General features: G+C 31.9%; 1 protein-coding gene across 2 annotated transcripts in view; it reads left to right on the forward strand.

Annotated features, from left to right (window-relative positions):
* The window catches only part of LOC106095088 (putative inorganic phosphate cotransporter), a 35,657-nt gene extending 14,144 nt beyond the window's left edge, over positions 1 to 21,513 (forward strand). The window contains exons 1-7 of one of the 2 annotated variants that reach the window (XM_013262337.2): positions 10,370 to 10,870; positions 18,796 to 18,974; positions 19,175 to 19,264; positions 19,328 to 19,801; positions 19,867 to 20,149; positions 20,215 to 20,456; positions 20,533 to 21,513. In XM_013262337.2, coding sequence (XP_013117791.1) covers positions 10,765 to 10,870; positions 18,796 to 18,974; positions 19,175 to 19,264; positions 19,328 to 19,801; positions 19,867 to 20,149; positions 20,215 to 20,456; positions 20,533 to 20,757 — 1,599 coding nt within the window. In that variant the 5' untranslated portion in view covers positions 10,370 to 10,764 and the 3' untranslated portion in view covers positions 20,758 to 21,513. Of the gene's footprint in view, positions 1 to 10,369; positions 10,871 to 18,795; positions 18,975 to 19,174; positions 19,265 to 19,327; positions 19,802 to 19,866; positions 20,150 to 20,214; positions 20,457 to 20,532 lie in introns of those variants that run through there. The other variant, XM_013262345.2, reaches the window with a different exon arrangement.
* The last annotated feature ends 1,256 nt before the right edge of the window (positions 21,514 to 22,769 follow it).

The raw sequence follows: 22,769 nt of genomic DNA on the forward strand, positions 1-22,769 counted from the left end.
TGCACTTACATGTGCTTACGCATTAGTATTTGCATATACACGTATGTATGCATGTGCATATATATGTACATTTAGTAATTTTAACCGTTGTTGCCATTCGCAGTGTCACTGTCGCCTTAGTTTATTGCACATTTAATTTAGTTACAAGTTCAGCATAATTACTAACAACCAAACAGAGTTTGTGCGGCCAAGTCAGGTTTTTGGCACGTGCTGACAAACTAAGTGTGTCTAGCTAGAGGCAATAATGAATTTTTTTCTTTCCTCTCTTCAACTCTCTCTCTCTCACTCCCTGTATCGATGTAGTGTTGTGTGGCGTTGCCAAAAGACATTGAAACCGATTGGAAATGCTTACAAGGTCAACCAGAAATATAAATCACATAGTTTATTCTTATAAAGTGAGGATTCTGATAACAAGCACTTAGTTGCAAACTCTTAAGACAAATTTTCGCCTAATTATTGAAGTATAGTTAATTTCCTTTAATTATAACCTAATAATAATGAAAATTAAAGTAAATGTGTTAGTGTGAATGAATGTAAAATAACTATTGAATTATTCTGTTCAATTATTAATGGCATAGTCATCTTTGATTTTACAAAACAAAAATGACACATTTTAGAGCTATGTTATATTGACTTTGAAATACCCACAGCACCAACTATTACTTTGTCATAGTGTAGTAAATGACTTTCTTTTAATTTGCTAAGGGGATTTATTTTTCTTTTTCTCTCTCTCTCTCTCTTTGGAACCCTATTACCCTCTCTTACTCACCGGTTCTTTCTTTCTAGAACAAGGGCTTTTCTATAATGTGTAAATACTAGCACATATGACAATTTTCAATATGTGTTTACTATATCAATTGTTAATTGAGCTTACATTGTTCCGCCTAAAAATGTGACAGACTAAAGTAAACACAGCTTTAAAACTTCATAATTGTCAGCATTCGTTGTTGATGACACACTCAGTGTAAAATTATTTTATGGCGTGATGGACAATGCAATGGACAATATATAGGGCATATATATATTTTTTTACTAAGATCTAAGTCATTGAATTAAAACATGTCTTTTTTTATAAACTTGCCTTATTATAAAAGAAAGGAATCTGAAATCAGAGTCAAAAAACAGCTAGCGGCGAAGGCTAAGAAAAGCGTCGAAGTCTGCACTCAATTTTGATAGAAGAAGAAAAGGAAGATCAAGTACGGTGGTTAAGTAAAAGTTGAAGTGCGGATTATAATCCACCCCATGCCATCATGGACGATGAAAACTTTAATTCGCTGAAATTTTTAATTAAAGTAAAATAAAAAAATCGTTAAAAATAAATTTCAAAAAAAAAAAATTAAAAACTATTTAAAAATTTAATTTTGATGTTATTTTTCATGAAAATTCAGTTCCTCTAAAATTTCCTAAATTTTATTTTTCCTTTCATTTTTTCAAATATCCAAAAAGCTAATGAACATTGGAAAATATTTTCACCGTTATTGTTGTTGTTGTGTAAAACAAAAATTTCATTAAACTCACCTCTAGATATAGTTCATTTAACACAAAAGTATTGAGTCATCCCCATCTCTCACAATGATAGCGCATTCACTTCTAAACCAATTAATTGTCTTTGTTGTTGATATTTTTTTCGTTTTTCATTTTGCTGAAACACGACAACAACAACAATAATAGAAATAAATTAAATTAAGCGGAAATTCATCTCAATGCATCACTATGTATAATTGTTAATTCAAGCGTGTAACAAGTGTATGGGGGAAAAATGTTGAAACAAACATTTGTTATTATCGTTAAAGTTTTTTCGATTCTCATTTAGTATTCTACGTGCCATGAATGAAAGTAAAATATGTCATCGATTGCGAATGCTACGAACGCAATGTTGTATTTTGACATTTGTATAACGGTATAATGATGGCTTGCGTTGGACAGGATCATCCAATTGAAAATTTATTTGTTGTACATGCTCTTTTTATTAAAACCAAAGTTGCCAAAATTGAGTAAAGACTCAAAAAGTATTTTTTTGCTAGGGAACTTTAAGAGTCAAGAATTGATGTTGTTGTTGCAGCCACATTTTCATGTGGCTACATCAAGTCAAGAATTGATGTTTGATAGTTGTCTTCAAGAAAACAATATAAACTGAATTTTTACACCGTTATTTACAAAACTTAATGTAAATTTGAAATAGGCTTTTTTGACAGAATTCCTTTATAGAACTGTAAAATAAACTTATTGTAAGGCTTCGTAAAGTTTTGTGAATACGGCCGTAAGTTCATATACTTTTATTGTAAATTAAGTTTTCCCTGCATTTCCAAGACACTCTAATGTACAATATATAGACTTGCTTGCATTTGTGCCTAGAATACGAGTATATGTAAAACCATTATTCTACAAGGCATACCCATTACTCTAGCCATCATAAAAATAAAATGTTTATGTCAAAATTCAAATATTGCAAAATGCATTGCTCAAAATGTCTTATGCAAGTTCCGCACATGTTTTGTGTTTTCAAACATCTAATTCAATGTCAAAGAAAGATATCAATTTCGTAGAAAAATCAACAAATAATTTTAGAATATAATAAAACAAAAATTATTTCATGTCGAAATGTAAACATTTAAAAGAATAATATACAGATATACCTACATACAATACATATTTTGCAAATCCCTTAAATAATAAAAATTGAAAGACACATTTGCAAATGTAAAGCTCCCTAAGATATGCTATACTTATTGTTATTTTTTTAATTTAATATAAAGCCATTGTACTAAAACTTTTTCCTTTTGTAAGTAACAGTGAATTGGATTTCTTTGTAAACCAGCTAAATAACAGTTACAATATAAAAAGCTCTAAATAAAGCTTATACTTTGCACACCTACACCGCGATGGGTATGTGTGTAGTCTTGTGTTGTTTTTGAAGCAGTGTGTTGTACACTGATGTGTGTAGTGGTATGGAAGGGCAGTAACTGTATTTTAACTGTATTGTGGGTGTTTCCAGTGTCAATTCAGTGAAATTTTATTTCGTTTGGTTTTATTTTATAATTAATATCACCGACTAAATTAATTTTCTTTTGATTTAATTTTTTTTGAAGTGCCTTATATTAATTTCAATTTAAATATAATAAATATAAATATTATTTGATATTTTTTTTAATTTTTTATATATATTATTTTAAGAAACATAAAGTATATGTAATCTTAATCGTCATGTTGTCTGTCGAAAGCACGCCTACCTTCGAAGGAGTAAAGATAGCTGCTTGAAATTTTGCACAATTACTTCTTATTAGTGTAGGTCGATTGGGGTTGTAAATGGGCCATATCGGTCCATGTTTTGATATAGCTGCCATATAAACCGATGTGGGATCTTGACTTCTTGAGCCTCTAGAGGGCGCAGTTCTATCCGATTTGGCTGATATTTTGCATGAGGTGTTTTGTTGACGTCCAATAATTGTTAAAAGTTTGGTTCAAATTATTCTATAACATGATATAGGTGTCATATAAACCGATCTTGGATCTTGACTTCTTGAGCCACTAGAAGCCGCAATTTTTCCGATTTGGCTGAAATTTTGTACATGGTGTTCTGTTATGACTTCCAACAACTGTGCCAAGTACTGTCCAAATCGATGTGTAACCTGATATAGTTTCCATATAAACCGATCTCCCGTTTTGACTTCTTGAGCCCATAGAAACCACAGATTTTATCCGATTTGGTTGAAACCAAGTACGGTTTAAAGCGGTCAAGAAGATGATATAGCTCCCATATAAACCGATCTCCCGATTTGACTTCTTGAGCCCTTACAAGCTGCGATTTTTATCCGATTTGGCTAAAATTTTTTATATGGTGTTCTGTTATAACTCTCAACAACTGCGCCAAGTCTATAACTATAACTAGATATAGCTCCCATATTTTATTAGAATCCATGGTGGTGGGTGCTCAAGATTCGGCCCGGCCGAACTTAGGAAGCTTTTACTTGTTTCTTCTTTCAACATGTTTTTTTTTTGCCTTGTCAATTAGTCTGAAATCTGTTTCATCGACGGATAAAGCAACAGTGTATCAACTTATTAAACATACGAAGATCGTTTGCAGTAGAAAGCAATTCGTTATTGCAATTGATTTAACTCTCTCTAAATGAAGAAAAGAGAGTGAATGGTGGTTGGGGTTAATGTCCGCCATTTGCTTATTAATGAAATCAAAAGCATTCGACTAATTAGTGTATTTAATTTATTTTTCCCTCTACAATATAATTATTCAATTTTAATTTGGTTTTTGTAATGTTTTACTGCCATACTATAATAATTTTTGTCACAATTTTATTAATTGTTATCTGTTTAATTGGTTTTCTATTTCATCAACTGATACTTCATACAACAGATTACTAATCAAATGTAATTCGATAGCAGTTGAAAGCATTCCGTTATTGTAATTGATAGAACTTGCACTATTAGGCGAAGAGAGTGTGTGAGATAGAGAGAGTTATGGCCATTCAACATTTATAAAACGTATAGGGTTAAAGTCCCCCTCATGTTTTGTTCTTAAAATCAAAAGCAAATGACTAACTGGAGCATTTAATTGATATTTGTTACGAATAACACCTTTGGTGTTAGCTAACATTCCAAGAAAAACTTACAACTCTTATTGTAGACTATCTTATTATTGGCAAATGGCAATTGTTAATTACTTTTGCTTAGGTTGGCAACATGTGAGGTAATGAAATGATTCTATGCCGAGTCATGCACATACACTAGAAAGAGGATTGAAATAACAGAGAATTTTTTGTGCTCTCAAAATTTTACAGCAAATGTCAAGCTTATAGGTGTCGGTAATTATTGGATTTTTTTCAAAGCAAGTAGCTCTGCCGAAAAAATTTAAAAAATCAAATTTACAGCAAAAAGAAAAGAAAGAAAGATGTTCATATTGCTACCAATGCCGAAACCCCTATATATGTGCATTACGCCATAGTTTCCTTCGTGGGAAAGGAAATAATGCATATTTAGAAAATGTAAACTGCATGCCATTGAGAACGGAATTCTGCTTGTGGCATGTTCTTAGATAATACTCATTTATCTATATTCACAAGCGCTACCAACCAGTCTATGTGCGAAGTTCAAATTCTTTATCTATATATAATTTATCTATGTACACTACACCGCATAGGCTGCCTGTGTGGAAAAATGTATGCAAAGGTGTGTAGAATGTTACAAAGATCAAATTAATTTCTGAATCTAAAACTGCAGATGTGACTCGAAGATGTCATAATGTCAGTTGAAAAATGCAAGAGGCTGTTCAAGGTTAGTGTAAAGATGTGAGTTAAATAAAAAAATTAAAAGCATTAGTAGGAGAATTTTCCTAAGAAAGGAAAACTAAAACCATAAGCAATGAAAACAGTTTATTTTAGAATAAAACACAATGGCTTTTTATATTTAAAATAATACAAAATAAGAATGACTATCTCTTTCTTTCTTAAAAATTTCGTAAAAAAATCGCCATCGAAATTGTCTTTTTTTATTATTTGTTAAATAAATGTTCATTCCTAACGTTCTTTATCACATGCTTTCGTTTTTTTTAAGTTGTAAATTGTCTCATTTGCTTACCTCATCACTGCTAGCAAATTTCAAAATTCCAACTATTTCAAAAGATCGGAAAGAGATTACGTTGCTGAGAGTGCATAGCAATAAAATAAATTGTCATTAAACTTTTTTGCTTATAAATGAGACTGTCACGAGTTTTGCATTTGTTAATACACACAAACTTTAAAAAAAATGTACAGCAGTGGCGTGGTAGTAGACGTATATCTTTACATGAACAGTGCTAACAACAATGTGGACTTATTTCTTCTAGTTTTACAAGGGTTTGATTAATATTTCAATTCATGGTTAGAAAGTTTAAATTAACGTTAATAAATTGAAATTTGACTAACGTTAAATGAAAATGAGAGTATCACCAACCAAATGACAACCCTACGTGCTTAGTATTGAAATAAGAAACACAGTTTGCGATTTGTTGTAAGACATTTACTAAAGATAGCACATGTGAATATTATGCTAGTCTAACTCTGCTTATCTCTGCAAATCTTTTCTATAATATCTGCATAATCATTTTGCACAGAACCAGCTCGTTTCTTATCTCATCATAGCTTTCCACACCCAACAACACTGAAACATGTGAATGGGCTATGCGTTGCTAGCATTTAAATAGAAATTGTATCACATTTATTGGTGTTTTTGTTTTTGTTCTCTATCAGCCGAGATACACGTGAGCCGACAGAAGTATCGCAAGACACACACAGACATGCCTGAGTATTCTCTACATTTTTATTAACATTCATTGAATGTATTTGATCTGGCAGCAACAGTGTGAGGTGTTATGGTGTCAGTCACTTGCATTTGTTTGTTTGTGTAGCCATGTCTGAATGAAAATAAAACAGTTCTAATTTGAAAGCGCAAAAAAGCTAATTATTCATAGTACGACACTAGAAAAAAATGTTAACGTACGTTGCGGGCTGATTTATAAGTGCGAAAGTTAGTGACAAACTAATAAAAGGGGGAATTTTTGCACCGTTTAAACGCCAATTTGATGATCTGACAAATATTGTTTTAATAACGGCAACAGTAAATGACTGTGAGATCGTTACATTGTGAAATAGCCAAAAACTCTAAATAAACAGAAAGAGAACGAGAGAAAGATAAAAATAAGAGAGGGAAAATGGTAATCTAGAGGCAGATAACTAAACAGAGAGAGGGAAAAGAGGTAGGCAAGAGTAAGTAACCTTAAAAGGGAGATCTTTTTGGGACCTTCTTCAAGAAAGTCTGAATAGGTCAACAACAATAGCAATTCTAAAAGTTATAGTTATACACATGGTATGATACGTACGAAAAATTTAATATGGCAAATGGATTTTGAATAAATATGCAACTTTTTCGATTAAATCGGGCTATTATTTCATCGAACATACATGTAGATACCAGAGTTTCCGTTTTTGGTAGGTTCCCAAAATTGGTATGTTTTTATTCTCTTGGTAGGTTGGTAGGACCAAGTTATTTACTGAAAAAATCGCCGAGGATAATTCAAAATTATTTTACTTCTTGTCGTTAAGAGTGAAGAATAAAATCATGGATGTCGAGTAGCCAAATACTGTTACGAGGGGTCTCACTGCTTCAATCATCAAGATAAAGGCAGTATACGCCCTCATACGCTTATATAACGACGATGTATAATTTGATGTCTTGCAAATGGAGTGCCAAAATGGCCAACTCTTCGGTGGCGGGTATAAAAACATATATCGCATTTTTGGCTTGCAGAACATTTGGTAGGTTTTGGTCAGGTTCGGTAGGATTTTTCTTAAATTTTGGTAGAAATCAATTTTCTCGAGTGGCAGCACTGGTAGACACATGACCGTACAATACATTTGAGAATACATGCTGATTAGAGCACGCTCTATATTCGTATTTGATGAACATAACAAAAGTCTTATAAATAAAAAAAAGTGACAGCACATATAGCATATGTCTGACCGTGTAATATCAGCTTTATTTAACTTCATCTTCATATTTTTATGCCTACAATCAATAAAGATATTAATGGTTTAAATTAACAAGTTGTTGCACTCATTGATATAGCTAAACTTTCCCCTCAGTTCCCCAATGAAATATTGATGGAAACCCTTAGCATTTTTTCTTTATGTGCATAATGCATTTTTTTTCTCATTTCACAACTAGCGAACGGGTTTGTTTTTTTTTTGTCTAGACAATTGCTTGTCCACCCACACTTTCATCCAATCATCATCATACATTTATTTGCTCAATTATAATCACCCATTTTATTCTATTCTCTTTTAGTTCGTTGTTACAGAAATCACAATCAATTTGTGTAATGAACTATTGCCAAAAACTGTACATAGCTTTTTTTTTTTGAAAAATAAGTCTTTTTTCTATTTTATTAGACAAATGAGAACAAACACAAATTTACTTTCGATGAGCCATGATTTATTTTTATAAACATGTTCAATTATAACGATATGATGAAACTAAAATAAAAATATCTCTTGCATTGGCCATTAAGCAATTAAGTTATCCATCGTTCATTCTGATCAATACCCCTCCCAGTGGGAAAAATTATTTCCGTTTCTGGCAAATTTGTTTGATATAGCAAAATGGCATCACAGCAAATGTATATTCGAATAAAATCAATTTTTTGCATTTTTTTTTTGTTTTCTATAATTTATTGAGGGAACACATGATTTAAATTGGCACCTGCATGAAGGTTGGGGCAACCAAAAAGCCCCATGGAGCTTTTCCTGGCTTGTTTTGAAACACATAAATGCGAAAACAAATGAATTTTCAATCAATAAATATGATGAGTGGGATGTTTTATGTTTTTCCTGTGAGGCATATATTTTCCATTTCTTTATATGAGACCCATACATGTATGTATATATACATACATATTGAGCAAAAATTAATGCAAAGGGGTTATTATAGGTCAGTTCATAAAATCTATGAAATACTTGGAAAAAGTTTAAAATTAAAAAAAAATCGCTAAAAATTTAATGAATGTTTGCATAAAAAATTTTTTGAATTAACATTTTTATGAAATATAAGTTGTCCCATAAAAATAGTAACAGATTTGGTAAAGCCTCCGTTAATAATCGATATTTAAATTTCTGAAAATAAAATGCGATTTTAATTTTCGTTATATTGAAAGTTTGGTTTTTCCCAATCATTTTCTATCCTTTTTTGTGAAGTACATTTGTGCGTATAATTAATATTAATTACCCATTATCAAACAAAAATTACACATACTACACCTACATACTACACCTTAGATACTTTTAATGCATCACTATAGTGACGTATGGTTGATGGTCATTTTGAACAATCATACTACACCATGTGCTTAAAATAATTCTAATTGCCAAGAAATCCAAATATATTTAAAGCTCCTAATTAATGTTAAAAAAACAATACAATAAAAAATAATTCAATTAAAATATGCAGTTAAAAAAGTCATTGATCCAAAAAACCCTCGAATTGTGGAAAAGATAATATTATATTTGCTTTATAATTAAACTACAGAAAAAAAAACTATGTTCGATTAAGGCATTCAAATCATAAATTTGCTGAAATCGGTCCTATAACGGAATTTGTATTATTGATTAACAATTTTGCAATTTAAATTTATGATACGCTCAAAAATCCAATTAAAGTTGTTACTAACTCCACAAACCAATTTTAAAGTTGCCCTTTCTTTTAAGCGTCTTTTAATAAAAATAAATAATTAATTTTCACATGAATAAAAAACTTTTTATTTCATTGCATTAAATTGCCTATAAAACATGAAATATACTGCTCAAAAAATACATATATTTCTTATTTATTGATCTCAGACTTCAAAAAAAAGAAGAAAAATTATCATTATAATAAATGAACATAAAATATTATAGTGGCAACATATATTTTTTGATACAAGTCAAAATGTCTGTATGATGTGCCTAATTTTTTAGAGTGTAACGACTAATTTTTCAAATACACTGTTTAGACTGCGTTGGGCATCATATTACATGCTTAAAGTGGGCAGAACCCTAAGACGAGGGAATGTCTTAGGGTTCTGCCTAAGACTCTCTCTTTTTTACTCTCTTTCTCTCAATGCAGAAGACTGATCTTGTTAAAGTTTTTCTTAAGTAACTCCAAAAACTGACAATAACCAACATTTGAATGTCTTTGACAACGAGAGAGGAAATATAAATCCCTAGCCATACTCTCATTACAATGAAATAAAATAACAGTAAAAGCTCTGCTTTGCTATAACAATAGCAACAATCCTATCTAGAAGTAAACACAACAACCCCTGTCTATCCCATAAAAAAACTGTTGGCGTAAGACAGAAAAAGATGACACAAATACATATAAACAAGGGCTTTGGTACCTACACGATGCGGAGAATGCAAAGAAAATTGTTGAAACGATAAAAGTTTGCCATAACAGATAGATAGGCAAGTGTCAGTTGAACAGTTGAACGTCAGAAAGCGCGCCAAAAACATATAAAAAAAACTATTCTACCAAAAAGCAATGCCTTAGACTTTTCTTTTTTGAATTTTTGCTTTGGTTAGCTGCATTCAAGCACACAAAATAATTTAAAAAATATATAAGAAAAAAAAAGCAAAAGCATTTCCGTAATACTCAATTTACAACGGCGAACACCAAAACATACACAATTATTCACGAAAACGAAACCCCTTTTTCAAAAGAAAAGAGAGCAGCAGCAGCAGCAGACATACCGTCAGGAATCTCAGCCAAATAGCGGCAGAATATAGAGGAAAAACACACTCAGCAGCATTTACGAAATTCTTGCGCATTTAATTAAATCAGTTGAATGAAAACCTTTTGACGCGACGATAGTGATAGTTGAGTACAAGTCAAACGCCAAAGATCATTCAAATTAAGAATTTAATGAGAAATTAACCTAAAAGAAAACACGGATTACGGAAATGTTGAAAATATTTACAAACCTACGGTAGAACATGAAATGGTTTAAACGTGTGCGTAAAAAGTGTTAAACATATTTGTGACACAAAACCCACAAAATCTCGGAAAAGTGTTGCAAAACAAAAAAAGATCTAAATATCTGTGATCTGGGAAAATCCAACAATTGCAACAAATACTAAGAAAATTTTCATTAGAAAAATCTAATTTAAGTGTTTAAACATAAGTTAAGCGTAAAGCAATCTGATAAATTTTTGTCGAAGAAAAAAAAAAACACAACAACACAAAATGACAGTGCCACGCCAACAAACACAAAATCGTGAGCGTAACGGTCACGTCCTTGTCTGGGATCAAAACAGTTTTAATGAGATCTTTGAGGAAACCAAGCCGAAAAGTAGGTGCTTAAGTATTTTTTTAATAATCTACGAAACATCATTTTCCATTCTCTTATTTTTATATAAATAGTCGGTGTGTTATTACTTTACACGTGCTTTTCGCTTTTTATAATGCTAAAATATATACGAATGCACGTTGGCCTAGCCTTTGCACTAGGGAAATTAAACAAGTTTACAGTTATTATTTACTTTAATTTGAACTAAAAATGTTTGTTTTTAAATAGAAAAAAATATTTGTAACATTTTCGTTTGTTTCTCTTTTAAGACGAGCTCAATGATCGTAGATTTTCTTTGCAAATGGAAAATGCCAGAGATCGCAACACACACCAACCACTATCTTTGGTGGTTGGTGTGGTTAGAAGATTTTTGAACCATATTAGGTGTGATGTCTTCAAGAGTCGTACACAGATAAAAATAATTTTAAAAAACAATAACTTTGGCCGAAAAAACAACTATGAAATTTGTTAATTTTCTTGCAACAAATTATATTGAATCTCAACGACCCAAAGTACAAATTTGTTGTTGAAAGCAAAAAACTATCTAACCAGCCAATGCATATGCTCTGCTTCGGGTGTTGGTGTTTTTGTTTTCTTTGTTCGGCTCACGCTGCTTTGTCTCGTTCGGCTCACGCTGCTTTGTCTCGTTCGTTTTACTGCTGCTCTCGGGTTTTCCTCTGTCATACTCTATTACCCTTAAAAACAAATTTTAATAATTTTGGTGCCACAGAGTATTGAACTCATGATCTCAGGTTTGGTAGTCTTGGCCGACTGGGGGACTCGAACCTGGGTTTGCAAGTCATGAATGGCATGGAAGTTTTGTGCTCTACATGGTAGTACGCCTACCTCAACGAAAGAATTTGTTGAAAGTCAACAAAACTTCAATAATTTTGTTTGTCAAGTCTCTTGTAGAGACTTCCTTAAGTACTTCAACAAATAATGTCTTCGATTCAATGCTAAAATTCGTTGAGAATTTAAAGTTTCACACACAATATTTTGTAGTTGGTTTTTCCTAAGAGTTATTTTTTTCTGCGTTCGTATGTTGCATTTTTATCGTTTTTATTGCAAACACGCCTCTATGATTCAAATACCACATTCATTCACATACCGATCATTGAGCTCGTCTTGAAAGAGAAACAAACGCCTCAACAGCAAAAAAAAAAAAAAAAAACCTGAAAATGAGAAAAATATATGGTTCCAAAATATTTTTTTATAAATAACAAATAAAATTAATAATAATAGATAAAAATAAATATCAAATAAAACAAAGGTAATAATTAATTTGAAATAATTAACATACAGAAATAACGTTAAATGTTAAACGATAATTACCTGCGTTGCCTTTGAACGAGTACCTTATATGAAAGAATCCTATTTTTACCTCAAGAGACGAAGAAAAAAGTTCAACAGCTGGTTCACGAACGACAACGATTTGAGGTTTTTTTCATTTTAAAGAGTCGCCTAAGAAAGGAGAAAAGGAATTGGAGGAACTTAAAAAACTTTAGAAAAACACAACTAAATTAACAAAAAGAACCTAACAAGAAAGTACAAAAGTGTTTTCAAAAACTTACTTAAAGTTTAAAAGCAAAAAAAATTCCACAAACAAGTTAAATCATATTCGTTGTTCATACACAGTTATCTTGAAATTCTCTCTTCTCTTAATTTTCTTCGTTTATTTCTCTCTCTCTCTCTCTCTCTCTTAAAAGACTCGATGGTTTATCTACTATTTATTTACTGTTGTTGTAGCAGTGTGTTGTACACTGACTATTCATTTACTGTCTATGATAAACCCTAACATAAGCAGCAAACTGCGGCTATTGACTCACCAAAATATGATCCTCAATATACAACGGTGTTATGGAGGTTTGAAATAATTTTACTAAATGTAAACATCCCTGTGTTATGCACAAACCGTTATTTTGCCAATCGATTATTTCAGTAACTGTTGATGTAATTTCTATATTGCAAAATAAGGGATAAAACAAATCCGTTAATTGACAACTCTAAACATAAAATATAACATAAACAAAAAATTGCAGCCTTTACAACAAAAACTTTTTCCACGAATATTCCATTAGGCAACAGGGAGAAAACTTTTCACATAGTAAAGAGTTCTATCCGATTCAAGTTTTAAGCTCAATGATAAGGAAGCTCCTTTTTAAAGCCGAAAGCGCACTCTGCTAAAGGTAAACTTCAATAACGTAAACATTTCTCTGTTGCCTATGAGCCGCTTATGTCAAAGAGTTTGAGTTATAAGTCTAGAGAGAGAGAGAGATAGATACGTATCACCAACTTATCTCTAGATAAAGAAGCAAGCTTTGCTTATAAACCACCAAGCAACAATCAGCTGTTATCGAATACTTTGCCTCTCTGATTAGGGGCAAAAAAATAAAGCAAAAGCAGAAATTATGAAAAATTTATAAAATTAGAAATCTTACATTAGAAATGAAACTAAAAACATTAGCCATATCTTTTGCATTTCTAATACAAATAAAGGGGAAAAATTTTAAATTTTTCATAAACAAACTTTGTCATTTTATGCATTCTACCCATGATATATGTAGTTATTGCATATGCATTTAAATCATTCATTCTTATTTTCAGCTGTATTTGTATGTATTTTGTGCAATAAAATCACATGGTAGCTAAGTGAATAATACAAATAGTCACGATCAATCGAAGAAATAAAAGAAAAAATGCAAAAAGTGATCCATATTCCTTGGGAATAAAGACATTGGCTAAACATGTAGATGAAATTCAACTAATTTTTATCATTTCTAAACTTTTCCACAATAAAGACGCAATAACATCTTTTTTCGCCGCTACACCGGAAGTCAATGATATAGAGCATTTATTGAAAGTCTTCATAATTTATTGCTTATTTTACTACAATTATTGAGAAATTTCCTCTGAGAAACCAGCTAGTTCTAGTAAGTGGCATATTGTATTTGTTTTTGTTGTTCACCTCTTGATAAATATTTGCATCAAATTACAAGCATTTCAAGTATTCGTATTCAGGCAACACACGTGTTCTACAGGGTGGCTGATGAATATTGCTACAATGATGAATATTGCTACATTTTTTTTTCGGTGTATGGAATACATTTTTCTTTTATTCATGTTAAATTAAATTATTAAATTAATTATTAAATTATTATTAATTAAATTAATTAATTAATTAATTAAATTAATTATTAAATTATTATTATTAAATAGAAAAAAAGTTATTACATTTTTTTTTGGTAGCGGCTTTCATCAGCCACCCTGTATATGACATATTTGCTTACATATACAATTATCAGTTTCAAAGTTAAATAAAAACAAAAGTGACAATTGTGTTTAACTGGCAGAAAATTATGATACAACTAAAGTGGCAATCAAAGTCTTTTTTTTTGCTTATATTCTGAAATTTCGCAATATTGTTGTTTTAATGTTATTAAGTTAAAACAGAAATGCAAATGTAGACTTCTTTTGCTAATAACTGCGTATATTATATACTTTTTATAAAAATATAAAACGGAAATTGGAGCTTAATTATGAAAAATTGCAAATTTAAAAAATAAAAAAGTTAATATTATAATTTATAAAAATCTTTGAAATATTTGAATTTAAAATTTATCCCCTTTTAATATTCAAGTATCATTTAGCCATAATTTCATTCCCTTCAGACCAATGATAGGCACACTAACACAGTTGAAGAGAACAAATTTTGTGTTTTTTTTTTTAATAAGGGGCTGTAAAACAAGAATACTCAACTAAATAAAGTAGCTTTTTGATATTACATTAATCCGTCAACCGAACCAAGCCATACGAAGTTATTTACACTGTACCTGTAATTCTGTTCGTTTGTCCGTAGGCATACGGATGTGTGTTGGTACCCATCTACACTTTTTGGGGCGTTTTCATGACACATCATTATACGTGGTCATTGTAATAGTATTGGTGAAAATAAAGAAAGAAAAAAGTTTTTGGAAAAACCTGTATTTAGTACCTACGATCATGATATTTCACGTATACTCCCCATTAGACGGATATTAATCAATAAACTCACCTCGATTTAATACACCATGAAAGGTGTTAAGACAATAATAAAAAATCCCTTCTCTGAGGCCAATCTCAAAACCAAATCACAGCATCAACTTTCGTCATCAACCACTACTATGAACAATCTCTTACCTCACCCCAACCATTCAATCTTATTTCACTTACTTCTTTTCCTACACGGCAACAAGTCCACATATCTATACAAAATCGTTTGCTTAAGCTTTAGATTTAACATTAAAATTACCTCCATATAAACATACAATCATGAAAGTGTTAGCACCTCAACCATTTCCATGTAACCAGAACTACCCATCATAACTATGATCTTTAGATTGATGCCCTTTCTCACTAATCAAACCTATACTCGTAAATTAGCATGCTGTCTACCACTTATATGCTAATAATTCTAAATAAATTCTAGAGAAAATACATTAACGTCATCTGTGGACAATCGGGTGTGATCTGAGTTTCATTTCCCCTTTTACCCCTTAAGACATTTTGGTATCATCACGTGAATGAAGGTTTTTCTAAAATTTTCATTTTCACCGCAAGGAATTAGTTTTGGCTTTTATTCACGTCACACAACAAATTGTCCTCAACACACCTGTGTTTAGAACAAACCTGAAGAAAAACATATTTACTAAACATTTGAGAGTAAACATATTAAGTTAGTGAACTCTCCCCCTTTTTTGTCATTCGGGGGCATAACGGTTTATAGTATGCTAGTTATGTTTGCTTGAGGGAATGTTCAGTTTTGTAGGAAAGAGAGGTTAGCTGAAAAGTTTCTCTTTCCTCCTTTCTCTTTCCTCCTATGGTACAAACTTGAAATAGTCTATAAAAACCCTCTAATATTCAAAACTGATGCATAATTTGATTTATTCCTGTTCTCGCCTAGAATCAAATCCCGATTTCCAACCCCATATCAATCTATGCACTACAGGGGACCACGTGGTTTGAAATAAAGTAGAATTATAATTCTCTTCACATGCGTTGATAAGCGGAAAAAAATTTACCTTATTTTATATGTCACTGCTACAAAAAAAAACACAATAAAATGTGACGTTAAACAATTTTCTTGGCAACTTGACGATAGATTATTGTAATGGCAAAAGTGACTAATAAATATCAGTTTTAAAATCACAAAATTGCAACAGACACCATTAATTTTACATACGAATACTATATGAATGTTTCTATGGTAGGGAACACTTTATTGTTTTATTATAACTTTTTTGTTTTTCATAATAAGTTGCTTATTGCTAAGTGCATTTTGGCTTAATCACAAGAATATTATTTGTGTAATTTTATTTAATTCTGGCAAATAAAGTAGTCATAAAACCTCTTATAAAACTACAAACAGTTTTATAAAGGTTATTCATAGTAATAATAATACCCTTATTTCCAAATTCAAGCATATTAACCATAGAAAATCAATTTAAATATTTCATTGAAAACCTTTAAAATGTCTTATTTATAAAAAAAGTATTTCACAAAATATTTGTGTTTTTTTTATTATAATTTAATATAATTGCCAATTCATTTTAAGTTTTGTTTGAGCTATGTGTATAACCGCACTATTTTTTATCTAAATGTTTATGAAATTTTAACCATAAAAATAGATACGCAAACAATTTATTTGTTTTGTTAAACAAGTGTTAAAATGCCATGAATGAAATTTTAGTACCTGCCAGCAGCAGACTTTAGGCGAAGATGATGTAGTCATGCTATGCGGGAATGAAATCAGAACACATGACTTCACGTGTTGATATGGCTTTATTAGAGTGGCTTTGTTTGCATGGTATTATCTTTATGGGAATTTATATGTTTCCTAGAAAGTGAATCATAATTGTCACTGCTACTCTATAAAATGATCCTTCATCTTATCTAGATGTAGGTGACAAAGTGCTGCAATTCCTTATTTTTCAAGGAAATCGATAATATTTGGCCATATCCGTTTTCTCTATAAAGTTCTGATAGATAATACAAATCCTTATGGATTAATACTTAATGGCCCTTTTAGACGGCACATCATGATCGTACTCATTGTGTGTACGTGTTGATTACAGCTTTTGCCAAAAACGGTACATCGATTATTTTTTCTTCGATTTTATTTTATTTTTCATAATTTACTACTTATTTTATAACTTTATTTGGCACAGAATGTGTTTTTCAATATCCGTCAATTAATGATTACACATTTTTTTGTAAACGGTAATCGATAGACGCCATTAATCAAAAAAATCAAATGATTTTGATTTTTCAGACATGACTGATGGTTTTGTGTAAATGTGACGCATACACCTTTGATTTCACCAATACTATTACAATGACCAAGCATCAGATGTGCCATATAAACTCTGCATTAAGCATGTTTTGCATTTCCATTGACTTTAGGTAGAGGTAAATTTATTAATTTATTAACAAAAACAATATTTATAACATAAAATTGTTTATGCCCCACCTTAATATACACCTATTAGTAATAAAAAATAATGCATTCTTTTTTAATGCCAAACCAATAACATCATAAAATCGAATGAATTTCCACCAATTATGAAGTGCAAACAAAAATTTTAAAAATCGCAATTAATAGGTCTGTTCGTTAGCAGCTCTGCCGAAATATTAAAAAAAAAATCTAAATTACAGCACAATTGCCACCAACCTGTCTTTGTGCGAAGTTCAAATTCTTTATCTATATATAATTTATCTATTGCCGTCTATTGATCGACAAGTATAATAAAGAATGTTTTATTTGACAGATTCGTTAACTTATGGACAAATAAAACTTGTCTGTGAATGAAATATTACATTCGATTTCAATTACGTCAACAAGAAAACATATCGATAACTATTTTGTATTAAGTCCTCATTCTACTTTACCAAACACTATTCAAAAATAACGGTACATATACAAATATAAGGTAAAATGAAGCAGCAATTGTTAGGTTAATATGATGAATGTACCTCGTTTTAGAGCTAATCCAGCGAAACTGTTTCAAGAAATTATTTATTAAAAATTTACTTTGTTCACACGCTATACAATGATTGGCAGGCACTATTAAAAAATTCTTAAACTCAAAAACCGGTAGTTTAAACTACAGAGAGCATTAAGACAAAGAGAACATTTTGGTCTCTCAAAATAAGGGAACAAATGTCAAGATAACGTTTTTAGTTATGTTGATACAAGATTGCATTTGCAAAAGATAAAAATCAAAAATCCATATAGCCATAGTACTCATGTCGATTGAAGGAATTATGAAACTTTTAAAACAACAGCTCATAAAAACATCTACTCGGAATGATAGTTGCCCAACAGAGCGAGACCTAGCTATTAACTGAGACAAACTTATGTCCGCTGCAATCTTAGGTCTACTTTACAATGCCGACCCAGTATCAGCCAAGAACTGATCAACAGCACGGGCTTTGCATTGCTTCTACGCAATGGACAACACTCTAAATGAGTCTGGTTTTAAACTGCCGCGAAACATTCGTTTAAGAAACATAGGGCAAACTTTTCACATATCAATGAGTGCTGTTCGTTTCAAGTTTAAGCTCTATGATAAGTGACCTTCTTTTTATAGCCAAGTCCGAACGGTGAGTCGCAGTACGACACCCCTTTAGGGAGAAGCTTTTGCATGGGTGCCATACCATTTTTTCAAATGTCGCCAGCATTATCAGGGGTATAAGCTTATGCCATCATATGCGGACCTGTTAACCTGCGCCACGGTAGCCTCACCTAAGCTGTCACTAGTCTAGACCTTATTTAGGAAGCTTTTATTTTGATACTAACCTCATATTCTATTATCTGATTTTATTTTATTAAATTTTAATTTATTATATTAAATTTTTAACGTTTTTTTCTTTTTTGCATTATATATTTTCAGGTTTTTTCCAAACCCGCTTCTTTGTCACCTTCATGCTCTTCCTGGGTATGGCCAATGCATATGTTATGCGAACGAATATGTCTGTGGCCATTGTGGCTATGGTCAATCACACAGCCATCAATGATGGACATGATGATGTTATGGATGATGAATGTCCGGACTCAAATTACACAGAAGTTGTAAGTAATACGACTTAACGTTTTTACAACCTTCCTTCCAACCTACAAAGCTCAGACAAACTGTACACGTTTTATGGGCACTTTCACATTTTCTCCGAATAACAATTTTATTCTATAAAATTTCATAACAGTATCATATCCTTATCATACTCTTTCTTCTTCCTCGTTTCCCAATTTAAACATAATTTTTTATTCTTTAGGATCATGGTCAAGATGGTGAATTTGCTTGGAACTCTGCCCTGCAAGGTTATATTTTGTCTTCCTTTTTCTATGGCTATGTCATAACACAGGTAATTTGTCCCCAATAGAGTATTAATATCTATAATACTAAATCTTTTTTATATCCATTTCAGATTCCCTTTGGCATGTTGGCCAAAAAATATGGCGCTCTAAATTTCCTTGGCTATGGTATGCTGGTCAATTCTGTTTTTGCTTTCCTTGTGCCCGTGGCTGCTCGCGAGGGTGGTGTTTGGGGTTTGTGTATAGTACGATTCATTCAAGGTCTAGGCGAAGGACCCATTGTGCCCTGTACCCATGCATTGTTAGCCAAATGGATACCACCCAATGAACGCTCGCGTATGGGTGCGGCGGTTTATGCAGGCGCTCAGTTTGGCACTATTATATCTATGCCCTTGTCTGGCCTGTTGGCTGAATATGGTTTCGATGGAGGCTGGCCCTCAATTTTCTATGTTTTCGGCACTGTGGGTACACTTTGGTCGATTGCTTTCATTATTTGGGTATACGAAGATCCCTCAGCACATCCCACCATTGATGAGCGTGAAAAGAAATATATCAACACCTCACTGTGGGGCACAACAGAAATTAAGGTTTGTTCAAGAATTAAAACATTACAAAAAGCGAAATTTAATTAAATTTTGTTTTATTTTTGTAGAGTCCTCCCATTCCCTTCAAGGCCATATTCAAATGTCTGCCTTTCTATGCCATTTTGTTTGCCCACATGGGTCATAACTATGGCTATGAAACTTTGATGACCGAATTGCCCACCTACATGAAACAGGTTTTGAGATTTTCTTTGAAATCAAATGGTTTGTTGTCCTCATTACCCTATTTGGCTATGTGGATATTTTCGATGAGCATTTCAGTGGTGGCAGATTGGATGATCTCCTCCAAGCGTTTCAATCATACACAAACAAGAAAAGTCATGAATTCCATAGGTATGTAAAAGGCAGTCGTCATACAGAATGGTTTTGGTTTTTATTTATGGTGTATTGATTTAAAGGTCAATATGGTCCTGGTTTGGCCTTGATAGCTGCATCCTACACTGGATGTGATCGTGTACTCACCCTGGCTATTCTAACTATCGGCGTGGGCCTGAATGGTGGCATATATTCCGGTTTCAAAATCAATCACTTGGATTTGACTCCACGTTTTGCTGGCTTCCTTATGGCCATAACAAATTGCTCAGCCAATTTGGCGGGTCTGCTGGCCCCCATTGCTGCGGGTAATTTGATCAACAATCAGGTAAGGAGTTTTGTTTGAGATGTGCCGATTTCATAACGCGTACTGATGTTAACTTTCTTTTTGAATTTGCTTTTAGCCCACCATTGCCCAATGGCAAAAGGTATTCTTCATTGCTGCCTTCATTTACATAATTGCGGGTACATTCTTCAACATCTTTGGCTCGGGCGAACGCCAATATTGGGATAATCCCGATAATGATGTCAAGGACACCAATGCCCTGGAATCACAAACACAAATTCCCAGCAATCAAAATGGCAATGATGCCCGGAGACGGATATCAGCCATAAGCGGAAATCAATAGTTTGTAAATAGCAAAAAGAAAAAAAATGAAACTGCAACAAAAGGCTAAATCCATTTTTCTAGTTCATAAGAGTTTAAGTCAACATACAAACACAATTACAAAGAAAATGAAAATTATTTAAATATATTGAACAAAATGCGCTAATCAAGCAATGAATGAAATACAAAGAAAACAAAAGACATGATTAATCAGGTGAATTGAAACGAGAGAAACAAAATTGTGAAAAACTATTACTATAAAGCTAAGTGTTAAACATAATAACCAGATATAAGTTTGTTTATTTTGTTTGTAAAGTATGTAATTATTTATAAATTTTTAAAAGGAAATCATCATCCAATTATGTATGTAAATCATTTTAGTGTTTAGTTAAAAGATTAAACCGCCCCTTCGGCCACGTCCCCCCACATACCATACACAATTTATAATTTAAATCACCAACGCCCACCCCCGACTTTCCTCTCTCTCTTCCTAGTCCTATGTACCATATAACCCCCAAACTTCTACAACTAAACCATTGCTAGCACAAAAACATCAGTATAATGATAATAATAATAATGATACAAGCGAAATTCTATTTTATAATAAAGATGAAAAAAAAAAAAACAAAAGCACAAAGAAAAAATTTCTAAAAGAAACCCAAAAGGAGCTTTAAGTACCTCATCACTTGTGTTAAAAAGCAAACAAGACATGCTATAATTTATAAATAAACAGAGGAAAAAACGATATTTTTGTAATAGCTTTTGTAAATCTTGAAAAGGAAGAAAACACAAGTTATTTATTATTTATAAACTTTTACCATATTACCTTGCAACATTTTGTTTTGTTTTTTTTTTTTTTGTTTGTTTAACTACCATGTAGATTTTGATAAACGATTTTTAACAGTTTAGTAAATGTGATGATATTTTTTTAGCCTAGAATACTGTTGAAAATAAGATAACCATTTTTTTTAACAAACTGAAAAGAACAAAAAATTATATTAACTATTTGTTTTTCAATTGTTTTGCTTTTATATACTATTCTATTGTTAATTAAATTGGCTTTGTTTTATTGAAAAAGACTTTATAATTTTTGTTAAATGTTTGGAATAAATGAATGTTCTGTGCTGGTATGAAAAAAAGAAGTTTAAAGTCTTCATTAAGATTATGAAAAAATAAAAAATTAAACGAAAAAACCAAATAAAATTTTAAATTATATACAACACTCCAAAAAAAAACCCCTAGCTTTTTTTCTGTCATAAATTTTGTTCGCAATAGTGCTTAAAAAAATCCAATTGTGATGAACAACCTTAATTCCGAAAGTAAGTCTTAAAGTTCTTCCAAACGTTAATGCCATACTTGGGAAATAATTCGCGCATCACAGGATGAACTACCTGACTCCTCATCCAGCCGTTATATTCACAGTCTTGCCTAGGGCTCGCTTATATACCTTCAAAGACTGGGGACTGTTAAACCTTACATGTTACTTACATCTACTCAAGATAATGGGTCGTATAGATAAAGGGTTGGAGCAATCCCATGACAGCCGGTTGTATGTACCGGTTTGACCCGATGAATTCCTTCATCGGCAAGGGCTGCCGCCTCAGTGTACCACACACTGCTACTACAACAACAAAGCGTTGGATATTCGTCAAATTCCTTAGACAAAAGCAACATACCAGGAGGAGGCCTATAGACCGCTAAACCTTACATATTACTTACATCTACTCAAGATCATGGATTGTATAGATAGAGTTTTGATTTCCGTCAAATTGCTTAGATAAAAGCAACATGCCTCTCGTTTGATGCCTCTGGGTTCTTAAGAAGTCAAATCGAGAGATAAGTTTATATGGGAGCTATATCAGGTTATGGACAGATTTGAAGGTCATTCTTGGCTTGGATGATAGACTGAATAGCAGAAATTATCCTTCGAAATTTCAGGCAATTCGAAAAAGAACTGCGCCGTCTAGTGGTTCAAGATGTATAATTGAAAGATCGCTTTATATGGGACCTATATCAAGTTATGGACAGATTTGA

Source organism: Stomoxys calcitrans, chromosome 5, assembly GCF_963082655.1.
Source record: "Stomoxys calcitrans chromosome 5, idStoCalc2.1, whole genome shotgun sequence".
Taxonomy (NCBI): Eukaryota; Metazoa; Arthropoda; class Insecta; order Diptera; family Muscidae; genus Stomoxys; species Stomoxys calcitrans.